At 31.8% G+C, this 19,972-nt stretch overlaps 3 protein-coding genes across 3 annotated transcripts in view; 2 read left to right on the forward strand and 1 right to left on the reverse strand.

Annotated features, from left to right (window-relative positions):
• The window catches only part of LOC129217570 (breast cancer anti-estrogen resistance protein 3 homolog), a 38,573-nt gene extending 36,199 nt beyond the window's left edge, over nt 1-2,374 (forward strand). The window contains exons 8-9 of the mRNA XM_054851896.1: nt 901-1,069; nt 1,828-2,374. Coding sequence (XP_054707871.1) covers nt 901-1,069; nt 1,828-2,370 — 712 coding nt within the window. The 3' untranslated portion in view covers nt 2,371-2,374. The remainder of the gene's footprint in view (nt 1-900; nt 1,070-1,827) is intronic.
• Nucleotides 2,375-4,780: 2,406 nt separating this feature from the next.
• LOC129217571 (uncharacterized) lies at nt 4,781-11,367 on the reverse strand. The gene is made up of 3 exons (XM_054851897.1): nt 11,155-11,367; nt 7,713-7,876; nt 4,781-5,968 (listed from the first exon to the last, which is right to left on the reverse strand). Exons 1-3 carry the CDS (start codon nt 11,267-11,269, stop codon nt 4,793-4,795), a joined length of 1,455 nt encoding a protein of 484 aa, XP_054707872.1. The 5' UTR covers nt 11,270-11,367; the 3' UTR covers nt 4,781-4,792.
• A 1,868-nt stretch (nt 11,368-13,235) lies between these two features.
• The window catches only part of LOC129216716 (centrosome-associated protein 350-like), a 94,779-nt gene continuing 88,042 nt past the window's right edge, over nt 13,236-19,972 (forward strand). The window contains exon 1 of the mRNA XM_054850933.1: nt 13,236-13,256. Within this exon, the coding sequence (XP_054706908.1) occupies nt 13,236-13,256 (21 nt within the window). The remainder of the gene's footprint in view (nt 13,257-19,972) is intronic.

Consider the following 19,972-nt stretch of genomic DNA (forward strand, 5'->3'; position numbering starts at 1 on the left):
CTTTCCGAAAGGTGTTTAAAAATTTTATACATATATATATATATTCCTGGAGACAGAAAACTCTTATTATGAAGATCTATCTACTTCTACTCCCCAAATTATTCAAAAGAAGGTTTTAAAGTAATTTTATAACATATTGGGGGAGGGGGAGCACAAACTGTTAGAGAGGTATGAAAATATTTGCCTGTTAATTTTAATTCAAAGTGTTGCAAAAATGTCCATTTTCATAACTGCTTTGACTTTGTTTTTTAAGACATGACTTTCGAAATGATTTTAAAAACCGTAGGTTAAGATGTAACCTGTAAGCACACAAAGAACCATCTCTCAAATGAACATCCCTGTTCCAGTGCTAGTGGTTTGAGGCTACAGAACACTTATTAGAGGAACAAAAATAGAAACCTGAAAAATCATTTCCTCAAACATTCTTTTCTCAAACTGCACATCAGACAAAAATATGTTTCCTTCCTTCTATCACACTTGATTGATTTTCAATTATGAATTGGTTTCTGCATATGTGCTGAATGGATGGTTAAGATTAAAATTCACCTAATAGAATAGGAGTGAATGTTTTTCAGTGAAGCTTACTTATTTATTGTAAATTTAACTACTTTTTAATGCAATTTTGTGAAGATGTTTTTGTTAGGAAAGTTTCTTGTTATGCTTAAGTTTGCAGTTCAAATCTTCAACAACTAACTTTGAAATCTGAAATATTTTTATTTATTGACCATGATTATCTTACCAATAAATGATATTGGAATAAGAAACAATGAACATTAGAAATAACTAATTTAGTCTTATGATTTTTAATGCGTTGTACAACTTATATGTAATAGAAGTATGTTATTGATCAAACAATGTAATTATTTTTAGTTATTTATTTTTATTTATTTATTTTTGCAGAACCGAATGCATGAAGTTGTTTGTTTCTGTGATAATTTTAACTACACCTGTTGAAGAAGAAAGAGTTGAACTACTAAGTAAATGGATAGAAATAGCAATTGAAACGAAAACATCAACAGGAAATTTTTATGGTTTTTCATCAATTATGCTTGCTTTGACGCTTCCAGAAGTAAGTCTAGTTAAGTTTTTTTTTTTTTTCATGCAGAAAAACTGACCTACACTAAAAATGTTTTGTAGAGGGGTGGGGGGGGGGATAGCATAAGGGCAATTTCCAAATTTAATGCCATAAAAAGATAAAAATCAATTAACAAAACATACAAAACAAAACCATCACTGGTTAGTGTAATCTGTCTTTTATTATTTACAGTTTGCTAATTAAACTATTTTACACTTCTGTTGAAATTTGATTTTTCCCCCCTGTCATTCGAATTACCTGTTTTATTTTATGAATGAAATTACATTTGCAACCATTTATAACTTATAATGGGCAAAATTTTCATAGGCCCAATGAAAATTTTCTGAAAACCGTAATTTTATTTTAAAATTGAACTAACAAGTAGGGGAATGTTCACAATGTAAAATAGCGAAATATTTACTCTGATTGTAGAGCCACCTATCTGCAATATTTTAACTAGTTAGTAACACATGTAGTCGATTTCAGTCAAGAAAAAATTACCTTTGAAAATCAAAGAATATGATAATACAAGCAATTTTCTAAAATTAATATTTGTATCGTAATATTATGTTGTAAGTCAATCATTATTTTTGTTATTATTAAGTAATGAAGTCTTCGTTGTTAGCACTTTAAATAGTAATTGAGACCTATTAATATTCAGTGCAGTATTTATTTGTTTAATATTAAGTTTATTTGTTTAAGTTATCCAGAAATTGGATGAGGATTTTAAAATGATTTATTTTCATTTTCAGATTGCAGAACTACACTCAACATGGCTTGCATTGAGACATTCTCATACAGAAGTGGCATTTGTGTTTGAAACAAAATTGAAACCTTTATTTAAAGCCCTTGAAAACGCTACAGATATAGATGTGCCAAATATATGTATTCCGTATTTGTTATCTCTCATATTCATTCTGCAAAAGCATGGAGAATTGATGACTTTTATCGATGTGCAACCATTTGATAATGAAACAATTAGTAAAAATATGCTTGATTTTTACCTGCCTGGAGGTCAGATAGCTGATGACTATGGGCTTCAATTGCTTGCAGATCATTTAGAACTTGGGAGAAATATAATGCAGAACTATCAAATGTTTAATAAAAATGGCCAGATGTTTTCAAAATCACATAAGTACGACAATGCGTTGCTTGATGTGTTTCATACGGAATTTCATTTACGTATGCTTTGGGGATACAGAGGATGTATTGTGGCATGTGATGAAAGGTACCAAAAGTTTCTGAAGGTGTTGAATTTCTTTCATAATAAGTGCAATGAAACTGCTTCAGAATAACTACCAAATATATTTAGTTTTTTTTTAAACCTGTCTATTGTACAATTTTAAAATTATATATTTTTATATAACCTCATTCATGAATTAATATTTTTGCTGTGCAAATTGTTGTTCCTATGATACAATAAATAAATTGTATATTCATAGATTTTGAATGGATTTGAAGTTATTGTAGTCAATACAGTCGAACTTGCTTATAACGAGTGCTAAGGGACGGCAATATTGGCTCTTTATAACCCAGTGCTCATAAAAAAACGTGTTTGTGATCACTTTTGTTTTTTTTTCCCGCCTCTCATCTGTATTAGCTTGACTTTGAGCTACAATATTCTCGGAAGTATATCTCGGAAATGATAACATTCGCTTCAACGGATATATAATTTTTAAGCTCCTCCAATCCACGAAATTAAAAAAAAAAAAGTCCATTTCATCTCTTGTTCTCAGGATTTATGTCTTATCTCTTTATTTTGATTGAATTCAAAATGTTAATAGAACTTTTACAAAAGTAAAATAATCTTTTCTGAAAAGGAAACCAACAGAAATTTTGTGAATAGCAAAAATGTTGCTCGTTAAAAGCGAGCAATGTTCCCATAGACTTAACACTGTACCTACCAAATGTTTTTTATTTCCTCGCTAAATCTGAGTTTTCGTTAAAACAGGTCTCGTAATAAGCGAGTTCAACTGTGTAGAGTAGACTGACCAGTGAATGAACAGCTCATAGATAATAATAATAAGGTTTGAAAAGTTTTTTTCTCACATGAATTTGCAGTAGTAACAGTGCTGCCACTGGCAACTAAAGCTACTATTTTGAAGCGAAGGTGACTATAGTGTCTATTTTAGCCAACATATAGGCATTAATGACCATTTTACAATCAATTGTAGAAAAATTGAAGATATTTAAAAAAACTCCATGTTCTTTTTCCTTGGACACAAGAAATGTTTTAAAAAATTGAAATTTTGCTTACTTTTGTCTCTTACTTTCTTTTAAAAAATTTAAATAAATAAAATGAGGCTGCTTTATTGCCTTTATTCTTTTGAAAATAAGCATTTTAAAAAGTAGGAAAAAGATATGTAACCAAGGCATTCACGATCATAAATGTGTGATGCTCATACTTTTTGGGATACGTTTTGTTTTTGCAGTCACAATTTTTTGTAGAGGGTTCAATTTCACTATTGCTTTTTTTTTTTTTTTTTTGTAAAAAAAGTTCATTTTTACAATTGTGATTTTTGCAAAATCTTCATTTCCTCAACTTTTATTTCTGTAGAATGCTGTTTCCATTCTGAATGAATGTCAGTAAAATGTTGCTTTTTTTTATTGTTAAACCTCTTTTACTGTTTGGAAACTAGAGCTAATTTCCATGAAATTGGAAATTTTGTGAATGCAGCCTTTCTAGTGCTTTTATACTGTCAGTCTTTTACTCTTGTCTTTTATTAACAGTCAGACACACTGGAACTATACCAGAATGTGTCAGTACTTGTTTCTTTAGTGCCCACTTAAAAAGGCTGGGCTAAATTTCATAACCTCTGTTCAATTTTCAAAGGAAAATAAAAATGGACTTGAAATAAAAATGAACAACTAATCAGAGAAAAATATTTTTATTAACAAGAACTTATATTTATTCCTGTCTCATTATATGTTTCAAAATGATACATACAATCAATTAAACTAGTTGAGGGAGTCTTAAAAATATACTTGTGTAATATTTGAATAAAATAAAATTTGAACATCACTTATAATTCCCAAAAAAATATCACAAAGTGCACATGTATTCTTTTTTCCACATTGTGTGTTTTTTTTTTTTTTTAATTGTGTCCGTCCAGTTATGTTCTAGAGTAATTTCTCTTGATGTCCAAGTAAATTCTAAAACATTTTGCACTGGTTTGAAATATCCATCTAGTTGAAATTTTCAAGGTAGTGTAGTATGTAGTGACTTTAACAAAAATTATTCGGAAAACCAAGCACTGTAAATGTTTTGCTCTGCTGATCCCGCCTATGCACGTGATAAAGCCAAGGTAGTGATTATAACACAAGATGTAATTCCACATGCACCATCTAAGCTACAATTTGACTTTGTTCCATTTTAATAAAAGATAAATAATTTCCTTATGGATGGATTATAGCCTGAATTTAAGTGTTTAAGTTCCAAATATAGAAGTCTGGTGTAGTAGTAGAGGTTGTCCTTAAAATAGAAATTTTCTCTTCTTTTGCAGAAATCTTGTGATTGAATTCAAACAGCATTAACTCTTTAGCCTGCAGATTTTTTTTAAGAACTTAATAGTATTTCTATCCAAATTTTTAATATTATCACAGATATATGTATGGTAAAATTGATGAGAGATTTTACCAATTATTTTTGCTGTTAATAATTTCCTATAAACCTCATCTAGGTTTAGTAGAAAATTTTTATTTTTTTATTTAGTCCAACTACCTACGTACTGGAATACACTCAATATCTTGGTTGCTCCAAAAGTCTACATGCCATGAAAAAGTGTTCCCAAGATCACATGTTTTCGTGAACTTTGTCAATCGATGATCTCTAATGGGTATGTGACTGCATGTATCTATATAAAGTTTTGAGAGCTTCGGACAGTGAAAAAACGGCAGTAATGTTTCAATTGTTATGTCGGTAAAACTGAAATCAAGCAACTCCAGTTGACTGGAAGATCTAAGTATTATGTTGGCCACTTTTTCGGAGACATTCCTACAATATCTGATGGAAAGTTCTTCTAAATTACTTATAGAAACTAATAGTTGAAAGGCTTGAAAAATAGCAGGATCGGAAAAAAGTACACGTGCAAGTATTAATGTTTTCAAACATTTTAACACTGAATTACTTTTAAGTGCATTTTTTTCAAATTCTGTAAAATATACATCTGTGAAAAAGAGGTACTCCAAATTCTTACAATTGGACACTAATGTGACAATATCAATCTTTACATTAGTAAGGGATAACTTTGTTAAATGTTTACCTTTTGCTGTAAACCAGTTAAAATGACAGGTGGTATAAATGCCTCTTTCATTAAATTTAACTTCTAATTCTTTTAAATGCAAAAATTTAGAAATCTGTTCAAACTCTTCATTGTCTATGGTATCATAAATAGCAACTTTTTCAATGTATGGACAAAATGCTATCCATGCTTCTAAAATTGTTTTTAGTTTTAGTGTCATAGAAGAAAAGTGTTCAAACTCTATCAATTTATAAGCAAACCTTGGCAGCAATCCATGACTATGAAGCTTAAAAAATATTTTTGATAATTTATGATGTCTTAAAACCTCAAGATGATTCAATTTTACCAAAACGGCATAGATACCATTTGCACTTACAGGTGTGCCAAATATATCCAAGTGTCTCAAACGGAAAGAGTTGGGGTCATCACACCTTTGACACATATCTAGTATTACATCATCATTGATATTCTGACAATATGAAACATTCAGCTTCACAAGGGATGGACACAATTTTTGTAAGCATGCTAGAACATGACTTGGGAAGTCGGTTCCTGATAGATCGAGATGAGTTAGATGTGGGACACAAAATATGAGAGCTTTAAGCATTTCTGGACGAATGATGGAGAATGTCATATCCAGAGATGTAACAGACTATTGAAATAAAAATAAAAAGATAGAACTTATAACTTTTGTCTTATAATATCAGTCATGCAACAAGTATTAAGTTTGATCACATAATAAAGCTTTCTAGTTCTACTAAATATTGAAAAAATAATGTTACATTTATGATAATAATCTCAACTCACAATTGTAGAGTTACATATAGGTTTGACACGGCAAGTAAATTTTAATGCTCATAAAATCGATGATAGAATTTAACTTTAAACTATATTTAAGCTAAACACACCAGTTGTGGCCAGTGCTTCAGTAGTGGTCACTTTAATGGTACTTAGGGGCGGATTTATGGTCTATTCAAGGAGGTAGAGGTTGAAAACCGTAAAAGCTCCCTGCCCCCCAGACCCGTCATGGAGGCAATAGACTGCAATTCTATTTAGCAGTGTAGTCCTAGAAGAAAAAATTGGAAAGACACACATACAAACATAAAAATCATTAAAGTTCAAAGAAAGGGGGAGGGGGCGAGCTTAGGTACAAAATAAAAAGTGGGTATCGTTGTCCATCCTCGACTACACTAACTGCCTAAAATTAAAAATCAAATTTGTGAAATTTACTAGATTAAAAATATTAGCAATTGCTAGTAATTTTTTCAATTCCATATTATTGGTTTCAGAAAATGACAGTCACGGAGGGGGCGGTTGCTCCCCTCCCCCACCGCTCCTCTTGTAAATTTGCCATTGATGTTACTTATATACTTTGAAGAAAGAAATGAACAATAATAATGGGATTAATATATTGGTACTTAACGTAACTTTCATACTGAATCATTTTTATTAATCAGTAATTTGAATTTAAAGTAAGTAATGTAAATTCTTTGGATGAGGAAATGTCAGATGGCCACTACTGTAATTTTCAGATTTTGGGGTGACCACTACTGGATCAAATTTGAGGTTTGGGAATAAATTGAACAAATTGAAAAGGGACTGACTGTCCATAAATGTCTTCTTTTTTCAACATTTTAGATTCTCTTTTCCTCTTTGTCACAATATGTCGCACTTCTTGTTAACATCCCTCCACACTTACATGAACCAGTCCCCCCGTCAAAGTGTAATGTTTGTTTGTGGCCCCCTTAATTGAATTCCAATAACTGTTTAACAAATCTAAATTTAATTATCATTCAGCTTTCCTTGACATGTCATGCATTAAAACTAATTATATTATAATAAATAGTTGTGTATTTTGAAAAATTCAAATGTATTCATCATTTAACTTTTACAACTATCGAAAATGATTTGATAATGCTTAAAAGGTGTTACACCTTTTAATTTTTAATAAAACAATTTTTGAAAATGAAAAAAATAAAAAGAACAAAATTGCTGTAAGAAATGGATATTGTTCTAAAAAGTAAAAAATAATTTCCTTCTTTAAACACCATCAATATAACTTTTAAACATAATTTTTGAAGTCATTAAAACATCGATAAAGCAATTTATTTCATGATGTAAATCAGCTAAGCTTTTCTGGTTCGTGCAAGAAAAAATTCCATAGTATCTGTCCTGCCTGGCAGTCCTTCGTTTCTTAACTACTAAATGTTGCTTTTTTTTTGATAGTCCATTAAAAACTAATGATGATGAGTGTAAAAAGAAAAGCACTATCAATTCTTGAAAAGGCTTCGTTAATTACATAAAATGACATTGGGTTCATATCTATCAAATTTATGCATTTTTCAAAAAACAAACCCAACACTGAATTGATACTTCCGAATAAAAAATATATTTACCTGTCCGTAAGTTTTGAATTTGGACAAAATACTTTTCGGATCACTTAACTGCCTGCAAATAGTTACATCCTTCCAATATGGAGTAAGAAGCCACACCATGTATTTTTCACAGAAAATACCTCTTTCTCTTAGTAAATGATACAAAACATCCGAATACTTCCGATCTGAAATGAAATTTAAAAATAACTTGCAACCACTTTTTTGTCTGCACAATATAAAAATTATCAAAACGTTTTTTGAATAAAATAGAAAAACAATTGTGCATTTAAAATATTTCCTTGCAAATGTTTTGCTAGTCATTGGCATGGAGAAAAATACTCTTACCATGATGCATTTTAAACTCTTCAACATTGTCTATCACACTTTATGCTGGATGCTTGCCACACAATTATATTTTATGGCAATGTTTAATACACTGCACATAATGGCAGAGATCTTCCTCTTTCGTGAATATTTAGCTAATCTTTTATCATCAATATCCATGTCACCATAACATAATATACAAATGTGATGACCAGCAACAGGCTCTGGGACGACCTAGGCTTTTCCTAGTCAGTTTATTAGTCCCCAATGAAGATCAATGGTGCTCTTGAAGCTGTCTACCCCTTTACTCATTACTGCCTTTTCGGATATGCTGTTCCAAGTACCCACGACCCTACTGAAGTAGAAATTTTCCCTAACTTCCAAATTAGCCTGAGACTTGAATAGCTTAAAACAATGACCCCTCGTCCTACTTTCCATGCTAAAATCCAACCAATGAACATCTTTCATTTTGATAAATTTAAACAACTGAATAATGTCCCCTCTGACTCTCCTTTGTTCCAAATATACAATGAAATCCCAATATAAACACATATCTGTTTCAGCGAAATAAATTTTAAGTTATGATTTACTTGTTCTCCCATTGCTTGAATTCCATTACGAAGAAAATTCCTGTTGCAAAGGATACAATTTGCAGTCCTTTGAAGTTTGTTGTAACAGAAGTTCACTCTATTGGAAATCACTGTCTACTTTTTAATTTTTATACTAGCATCTTCACATTTTTTTAAAATTAAAAAGAAAAAGTGTCTTTCAACCTTTAATTTGTTTACTTATACAAATGGGACGACCAGCAACAGATTCTGGGCCCAGAGCCTACAATCCTATCCATACGTATCCCACTATTCCCCCCAAGACCACATCACTGTTGCAAATTTTATCTTTAAGTGATCTGATGAATGATGCAATTTGAACAAGTTATATGTATGCAGTATTCATGGATGAATACTGCATAAATATTGGTAAAAGTCTTCAAGGGAAGTAGATTTCATAACAGCAATTATGATTTAAATTCCTAAATTATAATTCTGAGGAAAGTTGTTACAAAATTATTCCCATTAACTTATATTGCTAAATATTTCATATTTTAACTTTTTTTTTTGAATACTTCTTGCTTTGCATTAACTGAGTTTGGAAGATTTTTTTTTTTTTTTTTTTTGACAAATACTCATGAATTACGTAATACAAGAATAACTAAATAAACTTAGTCCTCAAGGATAAGCATTTATTACAGACAGTATTCCAGTTGACTACAAGATGGTATCTTTCTTTTCGATTTTTATTCATGCATACAGTTTGCCTTTTTTATATTTTAATACATGCCTCACCCACTTTTTATTTGAATAACGTACGATTGTTAAGCATCCCTTCATATTTTATTCTAAGAGTATACTATTGGGTTTCAAAACTTCAATGCCCCTATCACGGCCAATGAATCAATATCATCAAGAATTTAATTTTTAACATTTGTGTGTCATCTTCAATTTTCGTGAATTAAAGCCCTAGAGAAGGTTCAGTAGGGCAGGGCAATGGAGGAATTCCTACTTTAAACTATTCTAGCACCAGAAAGAAATTATTTAAAAACTATATGAAAACAGCATTAAAAGGGCAAGATAACAACAAATATTGCAGACATGTTTTCAGATTACTGGAGCCTATTTAGCTAATAAAACCAAAGACATGCATTCACAAGCTCACATCTTCCTGCGTTTAAAAAAGAGTTCTTTTTAACAGCAAAATGCGCCTCTGCAATTTTTTGCTGCTATTTTGCACTTTAAATTTTGCCTTTTTTTTTGGTGAGTATTTATAGGATAAACTTTGCTCATCAATATATTTTATTTTAAGAGTTCATAAAAACTGCATTTCCTGTATGTTTTGGGAAAAACAAAGGTCTTTGTAAATTTATGATACTCCCATGCTTCCATCAGCATTTTTTTTCGAAAAGATTCCTATTAACTCTTCACACCTTTGTTGTTAAGCCAGATTGGTTTGACATCATTGATAATTTAACTTTGTGCGAAAAAATTAGAAATTAAAACGGCAGTTATCCTGGGTTGGTGTTTATTTATCAGTGCTTATATTTGCAGTCGGTGTTGTACTGATGCATCGGTTCAGAGAAAAACTCTAAACCAGTTTAATGATGTGGGATAAACATTGGTTTTATTAGATGCATCGCTCATTCCTAAGCTTGGGTACTTTTCCTTTTCACTCCAGAGTCCCCCGAATCCTACCATTGTTTATGGTTTAACCAGTTGGATGGGACCCTGAAGACAGCTCTGATTTTTTGAGCCAGTCCAGAAACCGAGCAATCCGTTCTCCAGCACCCCGACAGGTATCGCTTCACTAGGAGGACTTTGTGATGGCGAACATATTTAATGTCTCTCAGTCACTATTAATGAGAATGGTGGATCTTCAAACGGCTAGGATCGAGCCCGGGACCCTCCAGTTACTAGTTTGATGCCTCACCGATCAGGCCACCACGGACCAAGGTTGGGCACAGCTGGCCCAACTAGTTTTAATAGGCGATTGGAGACAGAAATTCGACAGATTTCTGAATGTTGCCAAAAAGCTTCACAACCAAAACTATGAATAAAAATTGCATTGTTATTAAAAGATATGGAAACAAATGGAGTATAAGCCTACATTGGAAACTTTTTTCTTGTCCCTCACCCCTCCTCCTAAGCCAAGATTAGAATCTTGTGTCTCATGTCACCATCCATGAGAACGTACCAGCACCAAGGGCATATTCAAATAGAGCTACCTGTTGAAATTACCATTGATAAACAAAAAATACTGCTAAAATTCAATGAGTTAAGATAACATGGTCTCTAACCGACATTGGCGAAAAATAAGGGAGCTTTTAATATTGTTTATTTTTAGTTGGCAGAATATTTCACATTTTAATAGAGCTTTAAATAATAATAAATGACTTGTTTAAATTTGCTTGACAGGTTATTGTACTATTCTGAAATTCTAAATGCTTTTAACGCTCTTATTTATTTTTTCGGCAGATCTTTTTGAAACATTTTAATAGAATTATGGATGACTGATGCCAAAATTTTTGAACAAATCTGAGACCACGTTACCATAACTTTTCCTTATCCAATTATATCATTTTACTCACAAAAGAAAGCCATATATTTTTCAGGAAAGTGATTAGCGTTTACGTAAAAATCCAAGTGTCCAACTATGACGTTCAGACACATGGACTGAAGATCAAAATGTCTATTTAATCTCATTTTAAAGAAGCTGTAAACAATTCAAATACTTTTTTACGCTAATTTTGCTTTATTAACATTTAAATTGTCTGAAATGTTTTGGTTATAAAGACAACAATGTTGCGTTTGTTTGTTTTTGTTGTTGTTCATTGACGTTTCTACTGCCATATTTCTCAAACCTTGCGTTCGACGAACCTCACCGGTCGACCGGTGAGTAACCAATTACTAACCGCAGCGTTTCATGATCAACCGGTTAGCACACCGGTTACCAATCTTAGCTGTTGATTAGTCGATTAGTTCACGTGATCATTAGCTGTCATGTGATTAACTAACCGGTCGCTACCGGTCGTGCTCAAATAGACCCAAAAAGAAAGAAAAAGACCTATGAACTCGTAGCTTCAAATTTCAAAAGACAGAAATTACCGCTGATGTACTGTAACATACGAAAATGGATTAAATATTTCAAACGTCACAGAGTTTATTTATATTACAATTTTTTAAAACGCGAGTCGCGTTTTTCTCCGTTGCTATGGCCTTTTGTTTTAAATCTGGCAATACGTATATTCAAAACAAAGTTTTGAAATGTTACCTTCAATTCGTTGATGATTTTATTATATTTTAAAATGTTACTTTTGGCTTTATTTTTCAAAACTTTCATGTCTAAAAATACGGCCTTATTTCATTTTCAAACATTTCGTTCCTTCAATGCATAAGCTTTCTTTGCAAAGCAATGAAGGGGGGAAAATATTTCTTGACTCCTTCGACTTATCATTAATTACTCTATTATTGTGCAAATTTTTACCTTTTAATGGACAAAGTTTCAGTGTGAAAGTTTTGAGGAATAACATTTGGTGCTTTGAAAATGTTTCAAAATAGGGGTACTGTTTGGATTGGTAATTTATCACTGAAAGCTATTTTCAATTATATTAGTATTATTGATTCTTTTTTAACGCTTTTTCTTCTTTTATTTCGAAAATGTGTTTGTAATTTTATAAAGTGTTTATAGTATATGCTTTTATTATGTCAGAAGAAAAATTTATATGGCTATATGCTATTCCGAAGGTGAATTTTTGGGGATATTTCGATAATTGGGAATCTGGCGCGGTCTACTCAATTTTTGGCGTAAATAGTTTTATTTTGGTAACACAGCTGATTTATGGTAACCCTATGTGAATAGATGTTTCCGGTCCCTTTGTTTAAATTTCCAATGAAATATACCTCTCACGTAGGCGCTGGAGCCAAAAATTGAAGCCAATGAAGAAAGATCGCCAGATTCCCAATTATCGAAATCTTCCCTTATTCTAATTTATGAGTGGGAGACTTTTGTTTATAATACTTATTCATCAACATCAAAATGCACAAAGGGTGCTTCTCTGTTATGGAGGTGGCACTGATCACTCTATGCAAGATTATACCTTCAACTGTGATATAGATGGCTGGTGCGGGGTCAAAGGAGGGGCAAGTTAGGCCTCTGAGGCATACTTTTTTTTTCAAATGGGAAATTGAACTCTGTTGGCATTATTGATTAAATAACCTTCTCCAAAAAATTCAGGACAAGGCTTCAAAAATAGGGACTGATAGCAACACTTTTCTTCCCAATTTAAAGCTCCAGTTTAATGTTCATGAAGTAATAATGTGAGAAAAATCTAAAGCACATGCTTGTTAAATCAATTCCTTTCTTTAAACACGTGAAACGAACAATTTTATCATTTTTCAATTTATCGTTACTTTTGAATTTAGAAAAGTAGGGTAAGAGCCCCTTTACTCTTGAAAGTGAAGACGCAGTTTTCCCCCCGTATGAGCCCACCTATGAGTGATATTGTACCAAATGTTGACAACACAAAGGTTTTGCTGTCATCTAATTAGGTTGTTGAGAAGATTTTAGCAACAGATTCTCGAAAAAAAAAGTTTTAGATTAGTGGTCGCCAATCTTTAGCAGGTGACCATTTCATTGAAAATGATTACCAAAGAAATCAAGTCATCAACGATGGCAAAAGTGGGCAACCATGTAATCGACAAAGTTTTCTTTCCTTTTTTTTTAATCGTTCATTTTAGATTAAACATTTTCATTTTAAGCAACTAAATCAACTGTTCCCTACATTTTTAGGGTGTTGTTACTGCCTTTTTTTTTTTTTTTTTTTTGTAAAAGTTTTTTTTTTTTTTTGTAAAAGTTTTTTTTTTTTTTTGTATAATTATGACCTTTTATATTGTTCTTAATTCTCTGAAAAATAATTGTGATAGGCAACAGAAATTTCTAATAATTATAAATAAACCAGGACCTGTATGAGTTCTCAAATAAAAATAATAACCCCCAAAGCAGAATACTATTAAATTCGTGACGTACGTCACAGAACGGAGGCCTGAGCTGCAGACCAATTCTGTTCAAATGCGAGAGGAAAACTCAAATATTCTGCAGACATTTTGCAGATTTATGTGAAATTTTTGCAGAAACTGCAAATTTTCTGCAAATATCTTTCAACTCAAAATAAAATTTTGCATATATTCTGCAGATTTCTTTAAATTAGAAGAAACTCTATAATTCTCGGAAATTACGATAATTCCGCGGAAAGCTCACGAAAAATGTTGAATTCGATATGTCATCTGCTCGAACTTTAGATTTACTTTAAACTTAAAGAAATCTGCAGAATTTGTGCAAAATTCTATCTTGAGTTGTAAGATATTTGTAGAAAATCGGCAGTTTCTGCAGAAATTTCGTATTCCAATCCTGAAAATATTCTAACTTTTCTAGCATTTTGGTTCTCCTTTTCCTTATTTTTTCCTAATCGATCTTCATCCACTGTATGTTTTGGAAAGCAAACATTGAAACACGTCCATCGCCAAAAATTGCGTGTCTTGTTTGAGATTTAATTCCTATTGCATCCTGAAAATATTTCAACTATTCAGAAAGTTTTGAAGTGTTCTATTATTTGCTACCCTAACTCGATTCATTTTATTTATTATTTTAGTAATTTACTTATTTATTAACATTATTTTAATTGCTCCTTCATACCATGCAAAATTAACCAAAAAAACGTGGTTTGACCCCTAGGTTTGGATTTTTATATATAACATTTTGTATCTTTGCTCTTTCTGTACATTTGAGAAAAGATATAAAATGTTTTTGGATAATCTCAATCGGTTTAGGTTCCACAAAAATGCATAACAGTGAAGTTTTAAAAACTGGGGGGAGGGGGGGGCTGTATGACCCCTCCTGTATGAAACGATTTTGGTTTAGGACTCCTGATTTGTGGAAAAGGTCACGTTGGTTGCTTGTGTATACAATGCTTGAAGTACTTGCAGAACAATTTTTGTCAAATGATTTTACGTTGCAGAACATCGTCAAGTATTCTGCTTTGGAGATAATAACATCACATTAGTTTTGTGAATCATATGATAATCTAATGCAAAAATAGTAAGCGTTTGTATCACTTTATTTTTTAATTGAAATATGTTAGAATTCAAAAATATTGCTTTATTAAATTTATATTTGCTTGAAAACAACCTAGAACACCACAAAAAGTTATGGTTATGTTTGCTTTAGATAACCAAACTAAAAGTGAAAACATATACAAGATTAAAAGTTAAAGCAAAACATAAATGCTCAGCTTCAAATTTACGTTTTGACATAACAAGTACAGATTTCCTTGCTCTATATAATGTGGCTCTAATAAGTTAAAGCTTGACCTCGACAGTGCTTATTCCCTTTTGGGGTAATAGGGGAGGGTGATTGGCATTGAGTTGATTTGGGCTGTTTTTATAGAAGTTTTGCGATTATATTCCTACTCATATCCGAACAACAGTAACACATCCCTTTTCGCTGAACTCCTGAAACAGAATTAAGCACTGTCAGGGTCATGCTTCAGCTTATCAGAGACACATTATAACTTCTTCTTCTTCTTTTTTCTTTTTTTTTAATCAACATTTACTTGTTAACTCATTTTATAACTTTTGACTCTACAATAAAAAACTTCACGACTTCTTATCTCTTGTTTTAATTTTGTAATTGTTCCTTAAAAGAGAAATATCGACATATTTATTAATTATTGTGAAGTTCAACATTTTTAATTTACAAATTTTAATGTATTGAAACAAAAGTGCACAAAATGATATTTTGTAGGGCTCGACCGATGGCATTTTTTGGCCGATGGGCCGATGCCGATTGTTGGCCGATTGTTCAAAGATGGCCGATGGCCGATTGTTTTCCTTCAAATGGCCGATGGCCGATGGCCGATGCTTTTGGCCGATGGCAAAAAAAAAAGAAAAAAAAATCTAACAGAAATAAATTGATAAGATTGTCAAGGATTTAAAGGATCATTGATTCATTTCACTTTACTTCCTTTCTAGGAATAAGGAATTGTAATCCCCCCCCCCCCAAAAAAAATCAGATTTCGACCTAAATTTTTATTTTACTATCATCCAATTTAAACTTTACAAGTTTTTTCAGCGCATATGTACCTAAGAACATATAGATGACCGAAATATCCATTTTGAACGCCTCCTTAGTTAATTATCGCAAATTCTCTTGTGATGTCTTCATGAGCGTAAACTTACGTTACACAAAAACGTTATGAAATAGAAAGTTGAAAACTCATACGTAAGTAGTATGATCTAAAAGTTTGAGGACAAGTTGTATAAAAATATCGTGAATAGTTCACATTACCGAAGTACATCTACAGTGGCTCCCAAAAGTGTTCGTACACTTTGAAATTTTGTAGTAAAACCAAAATAACGCAAAACTGAATTCGAATATGAAGACCATTTTTTAACACTATTCCTATGCCATTCTGAATAAAACCCAGTAGTTTTTCTCAAAATATTGCCAAATTTCATTTTTGAAATTTGTCAAAAAACGATGAGACAGAGAAAAAATACGCCACAAAAGTCATCGTACACTGAAATATTTTCGAATGAATTCATGATTAAAATTATTATATGTGGTTTTTTTTTTATTGTTTTTACATTGTAATGACACTGTAAAGTCATTTGCCTTTAATTTTCTGTTTATTTATTCCCTAAGCTTCTGCTTATTATTTTTAAATGGCAGGTATGCGCAGAAAACAACAAACACGATTCGAAATTTGATTTTTTTTCCCTCACAGTAGCCATAAATTGGTTTGAAATGTCTCGAAATTAGTTAATTTATACCATTCTATAGTGAAGTGCTTGATAAAATGCTTTAAAGACAAGAATCGGATCGAAAACAAGGTAACAAAAGGTCAACTGGCAAAGTTAACAAAGCGTGATCGGAGGTTTACAGTTAAAAAAAATTATGAAAAGTACACATTTGAGCGCTGAAAAAGTTTCTACAGAATGAAATGAAACATTTTACGTTTAATTTTCACCTAAAATTGTTCGCCAAGTTCTCTGATTAGCTGGATTAAAGGGGACCCCTTCCCGCAGAAAATTTCTTGTTCGCGCGAAAAGCAGAAAACTTACGCTTTCCGTCGTAAAATAAATGATAAATAAGCTCAAAACGTTTTGAAACAACGTCTTACTTACAGATAAAAATAAATTCAATATTTTGGGTTAAAATAGTGCATAATTGTCAACAGAAGAAAAAATGAGGAATTTAATCTTAAGAGCTTAACTGAATCAGTTAATCAGGACGGTGAAGGTGTTTTTTGTGTGAGGGTGCATAATAGCATCAGGACTTGGAAATTTGGAATTTTTTGATGAAATAATGAATCATGCTGTTCACTTAAATATTTCAAAAACCAATTTTAAACTATTAGCCCAAAATTTGGTAATCAGAAACAACTTTGTTTTTTATCAAGTTAACGATAAGAAGCACACGTTCGAGTTTGGTGCCTCAAAATTTGTCCTTAAGCATAGAAATTTCTCCTCAATCACCAGATTTAAACTTAATGGAACATATTTGGAGATATCTGGTGGTTAGATTACGAAAATACATCATTGAAACGAAAAACGAACTAGAAACAGTAAGACTCGTAGTGCGGCTGAACATTTACTCAGAAATTGCACAAAAAAAGACAGAAAAAACAATGAAATCTCTTCTCAGACGTTTAAAAGCTGTTATTGTTACTGCATGATATTCTACTAATAAAAAGTTAGATTATTTACTAATTTTTTGTTATTTTTTCCTAAGTGTACGAAGACTTCTGTAAAATTAAATTTCCGGCACTTTTTGGTTTTTGATTTTTAAAAAATTAAGTTTTCATGTTTTATTAAAAATTTTCGTGCAGTTTTGTTAAAAAAAGATCATAGATCTTATAATTAAATACCTATTCCGAAATATTAATTCTAACCAATGCCATAGGGGCTTATTTCATTGAAAGTCGTGGGTGTACGAGCACTTTTGGGAGCCACTGTATCTACAAAATAGTCACCTTGAACGATTATACACTTCTGCCAACGTTCGTATAGCTTTTAGAAGGGCTCCTGGACATTTGTCGCAACCTCCTGTAAGGCCTCTTGCGCTGCTGCTTCAACTTCATCGTGGGGAAGAAGGCGACTTTCTTGTTGAGGATGCATGGTTCGATTGGTCAATACTCTTATATGATAAGCAAATAACATAACATTTCGTCGGACTTAGCTCCGTGTGATGTTTACCTGTTCCCAGCAAAAAAAAAAAACATTTACATGGACACCGCTTTCTTCCGTCAGGAGAAGATAAAGCTGCATCACAGAAGGTAGCAAAAAATGGCTTCCAGGAGTGTTTCCAAAAGTTATATGAACACTGGCAGAAGTACATAGTCCCTCAAAATGACCTTTTGAAGGTGGATGTGCTTCGGTAATGTGAACTATTCTGGGTAAGGATTTATACAACTTGTTCCCCAAACTTTTGGATCGTACTACGTACAATCTGTATAGGGTGTAGTAATGCTTCTACTTTTTTGTGTGCTGTATGATGGAAGACAAAGAACTACAGCCAAAAAAAAAAAGGAAGAGAAACAAAGATACTGTTTAATAACCAATTGATTTTTTTTTAATTGAACACATAACAAAGACTTCAGTAATATTGTAATATTGTATGATTTAAGTAAACTAAACATAGTTAAAAAACATTAAATTATGTTGTTTTATCATACAAAAAAAAGAATAAAACTATGAAACCGTCAACAAATTACGCAATTAAAGTGGAAAGATTGCACGTCGACATTTTTTAATCATCAAATTAAACAAAAAAGGTAACAGATAAATTACAATATTAAATCATAATAGGAATATTTTTATACTTATTTAAAATTTATGAATAGAAAAGTTCGCATTTTTCATAAATGTATAACAATGACATAAGTTTTGCGGAAAAAAGAAATAGCCATGAAAAGAGCGAGGTTCTTAAAACGCAGCTACAATAAACAAACTCAATATTTACACCAAGTTAATAACTGAATACATATACTACTTGATCTCATGTTTGCACACGTAATATTGAGCAATTTTAATGTTTAATCTTTTATGCAGCACTACAAACAAATTCAAATTAAATTTTTCAATTTAACAATAATTTTCTGAAATTTAAAAAATGGCATAGTAGGAAATCCTTGAAACTTTTCTATAACATATTATTAAACATATGATGAAAACGAAAATAACTTATTCCTTGATTTTATATAAAGACATAAAAATAGTTACTTACAACAGAAAAAAAAATCGATCGCTATTAATGATGCAAAAAAGATGGCGCATTACAAAATATAGATGAAATAAGTACTAGAAATACGCAAGATGTCATTTCTTGACCAAAATGAATAACCGCTAATTATTTAAGAAATGCTTGAAACGACGAGGATGGGTTAGGGGGGTCACCCTCTGTTTTTGGAGTAACTCACAACGTTAAACTTCGGCCGCAACTTCGACTTAATTTTTTTAGTACAGAACCGCTACCACCAACGTCTCGGAAGAGTTTCTGAATCTACTTCAGCACTTCTGAAGAAAAAATTCAAAAGTCCCTGTTTTCCGAGTTATGCCACCATTCAAAACGTCTTTAATCAATTTCTTACATGAATACTCTAAATTCTTCCTAAACAATAGATAAAGCTTGAAAAAAATCTCTAATTTTATGAATGGTGTTAGTTTTAAACAACTCAGAAGTACAACTAGAGTTTAATTTCAGAAATTGAGGGAGTGGGAGGAGGGGCACGCAAGTGTTCTCGGAAATACAAAAAATAGTCGGAAAAAAATAGAGTTCAAAATAATCATAAATATTGAGCAGAAAAACCCTTTTAAAACTTGCACCCGAGTTTGTTTTGACGTGCAGTGGCGGATTTAAAATATAGCGAATGTTGCAATTGCGCGAGAGGTCCCATATACATAGGGGCACCGTAGGAGTTACAAAAATGCTTATGATAAATGTTTTACAACTTTTGTGATAGAGAAATAGGGCCCCAAAATATATTTCGATGGGCCTCAAACATGTAGCTCCGCCGAAGCGATACAGAAAAGACTGCATTACTGTGGTTCATATTACAAATATCGAAAAATTAAAAGTTACCGTGGGTTCAACGGGAATCTAACAAAATGAAACAAAACCGGTTTCTGCATCTCATATTTGTTTGCATAGTCTCCAGTTCTGCAATATATCACTAAATGATCGTCAGTCTGAGACGCTATATTAATTTTGCTTTGAAATAAGTAATTAATAGCCACAAAAAATCGGTTAATAAGCTTTTTGGTACACCCGATCGAAAACAAAAAGCGAAGTGCACAACTGGAACGTGCGCACATCCCACATGCGAAAATTTAGCCTTCTACAGCTTACCA

Source organism: Uloborus diversus, chromosome 2 (genome assembly GCF_026930045.1).
Source record: "Uloborus diversus isolate 005 chromosome 2, Udiv.v.3.1, whole genome shotgun sequence".
Lineage (NCBI taxonomy): Eukaryota > Metazoa > Arthropoda > Arachnida > Araneae > Uloboridae > Uloborus > Uloborus diversus.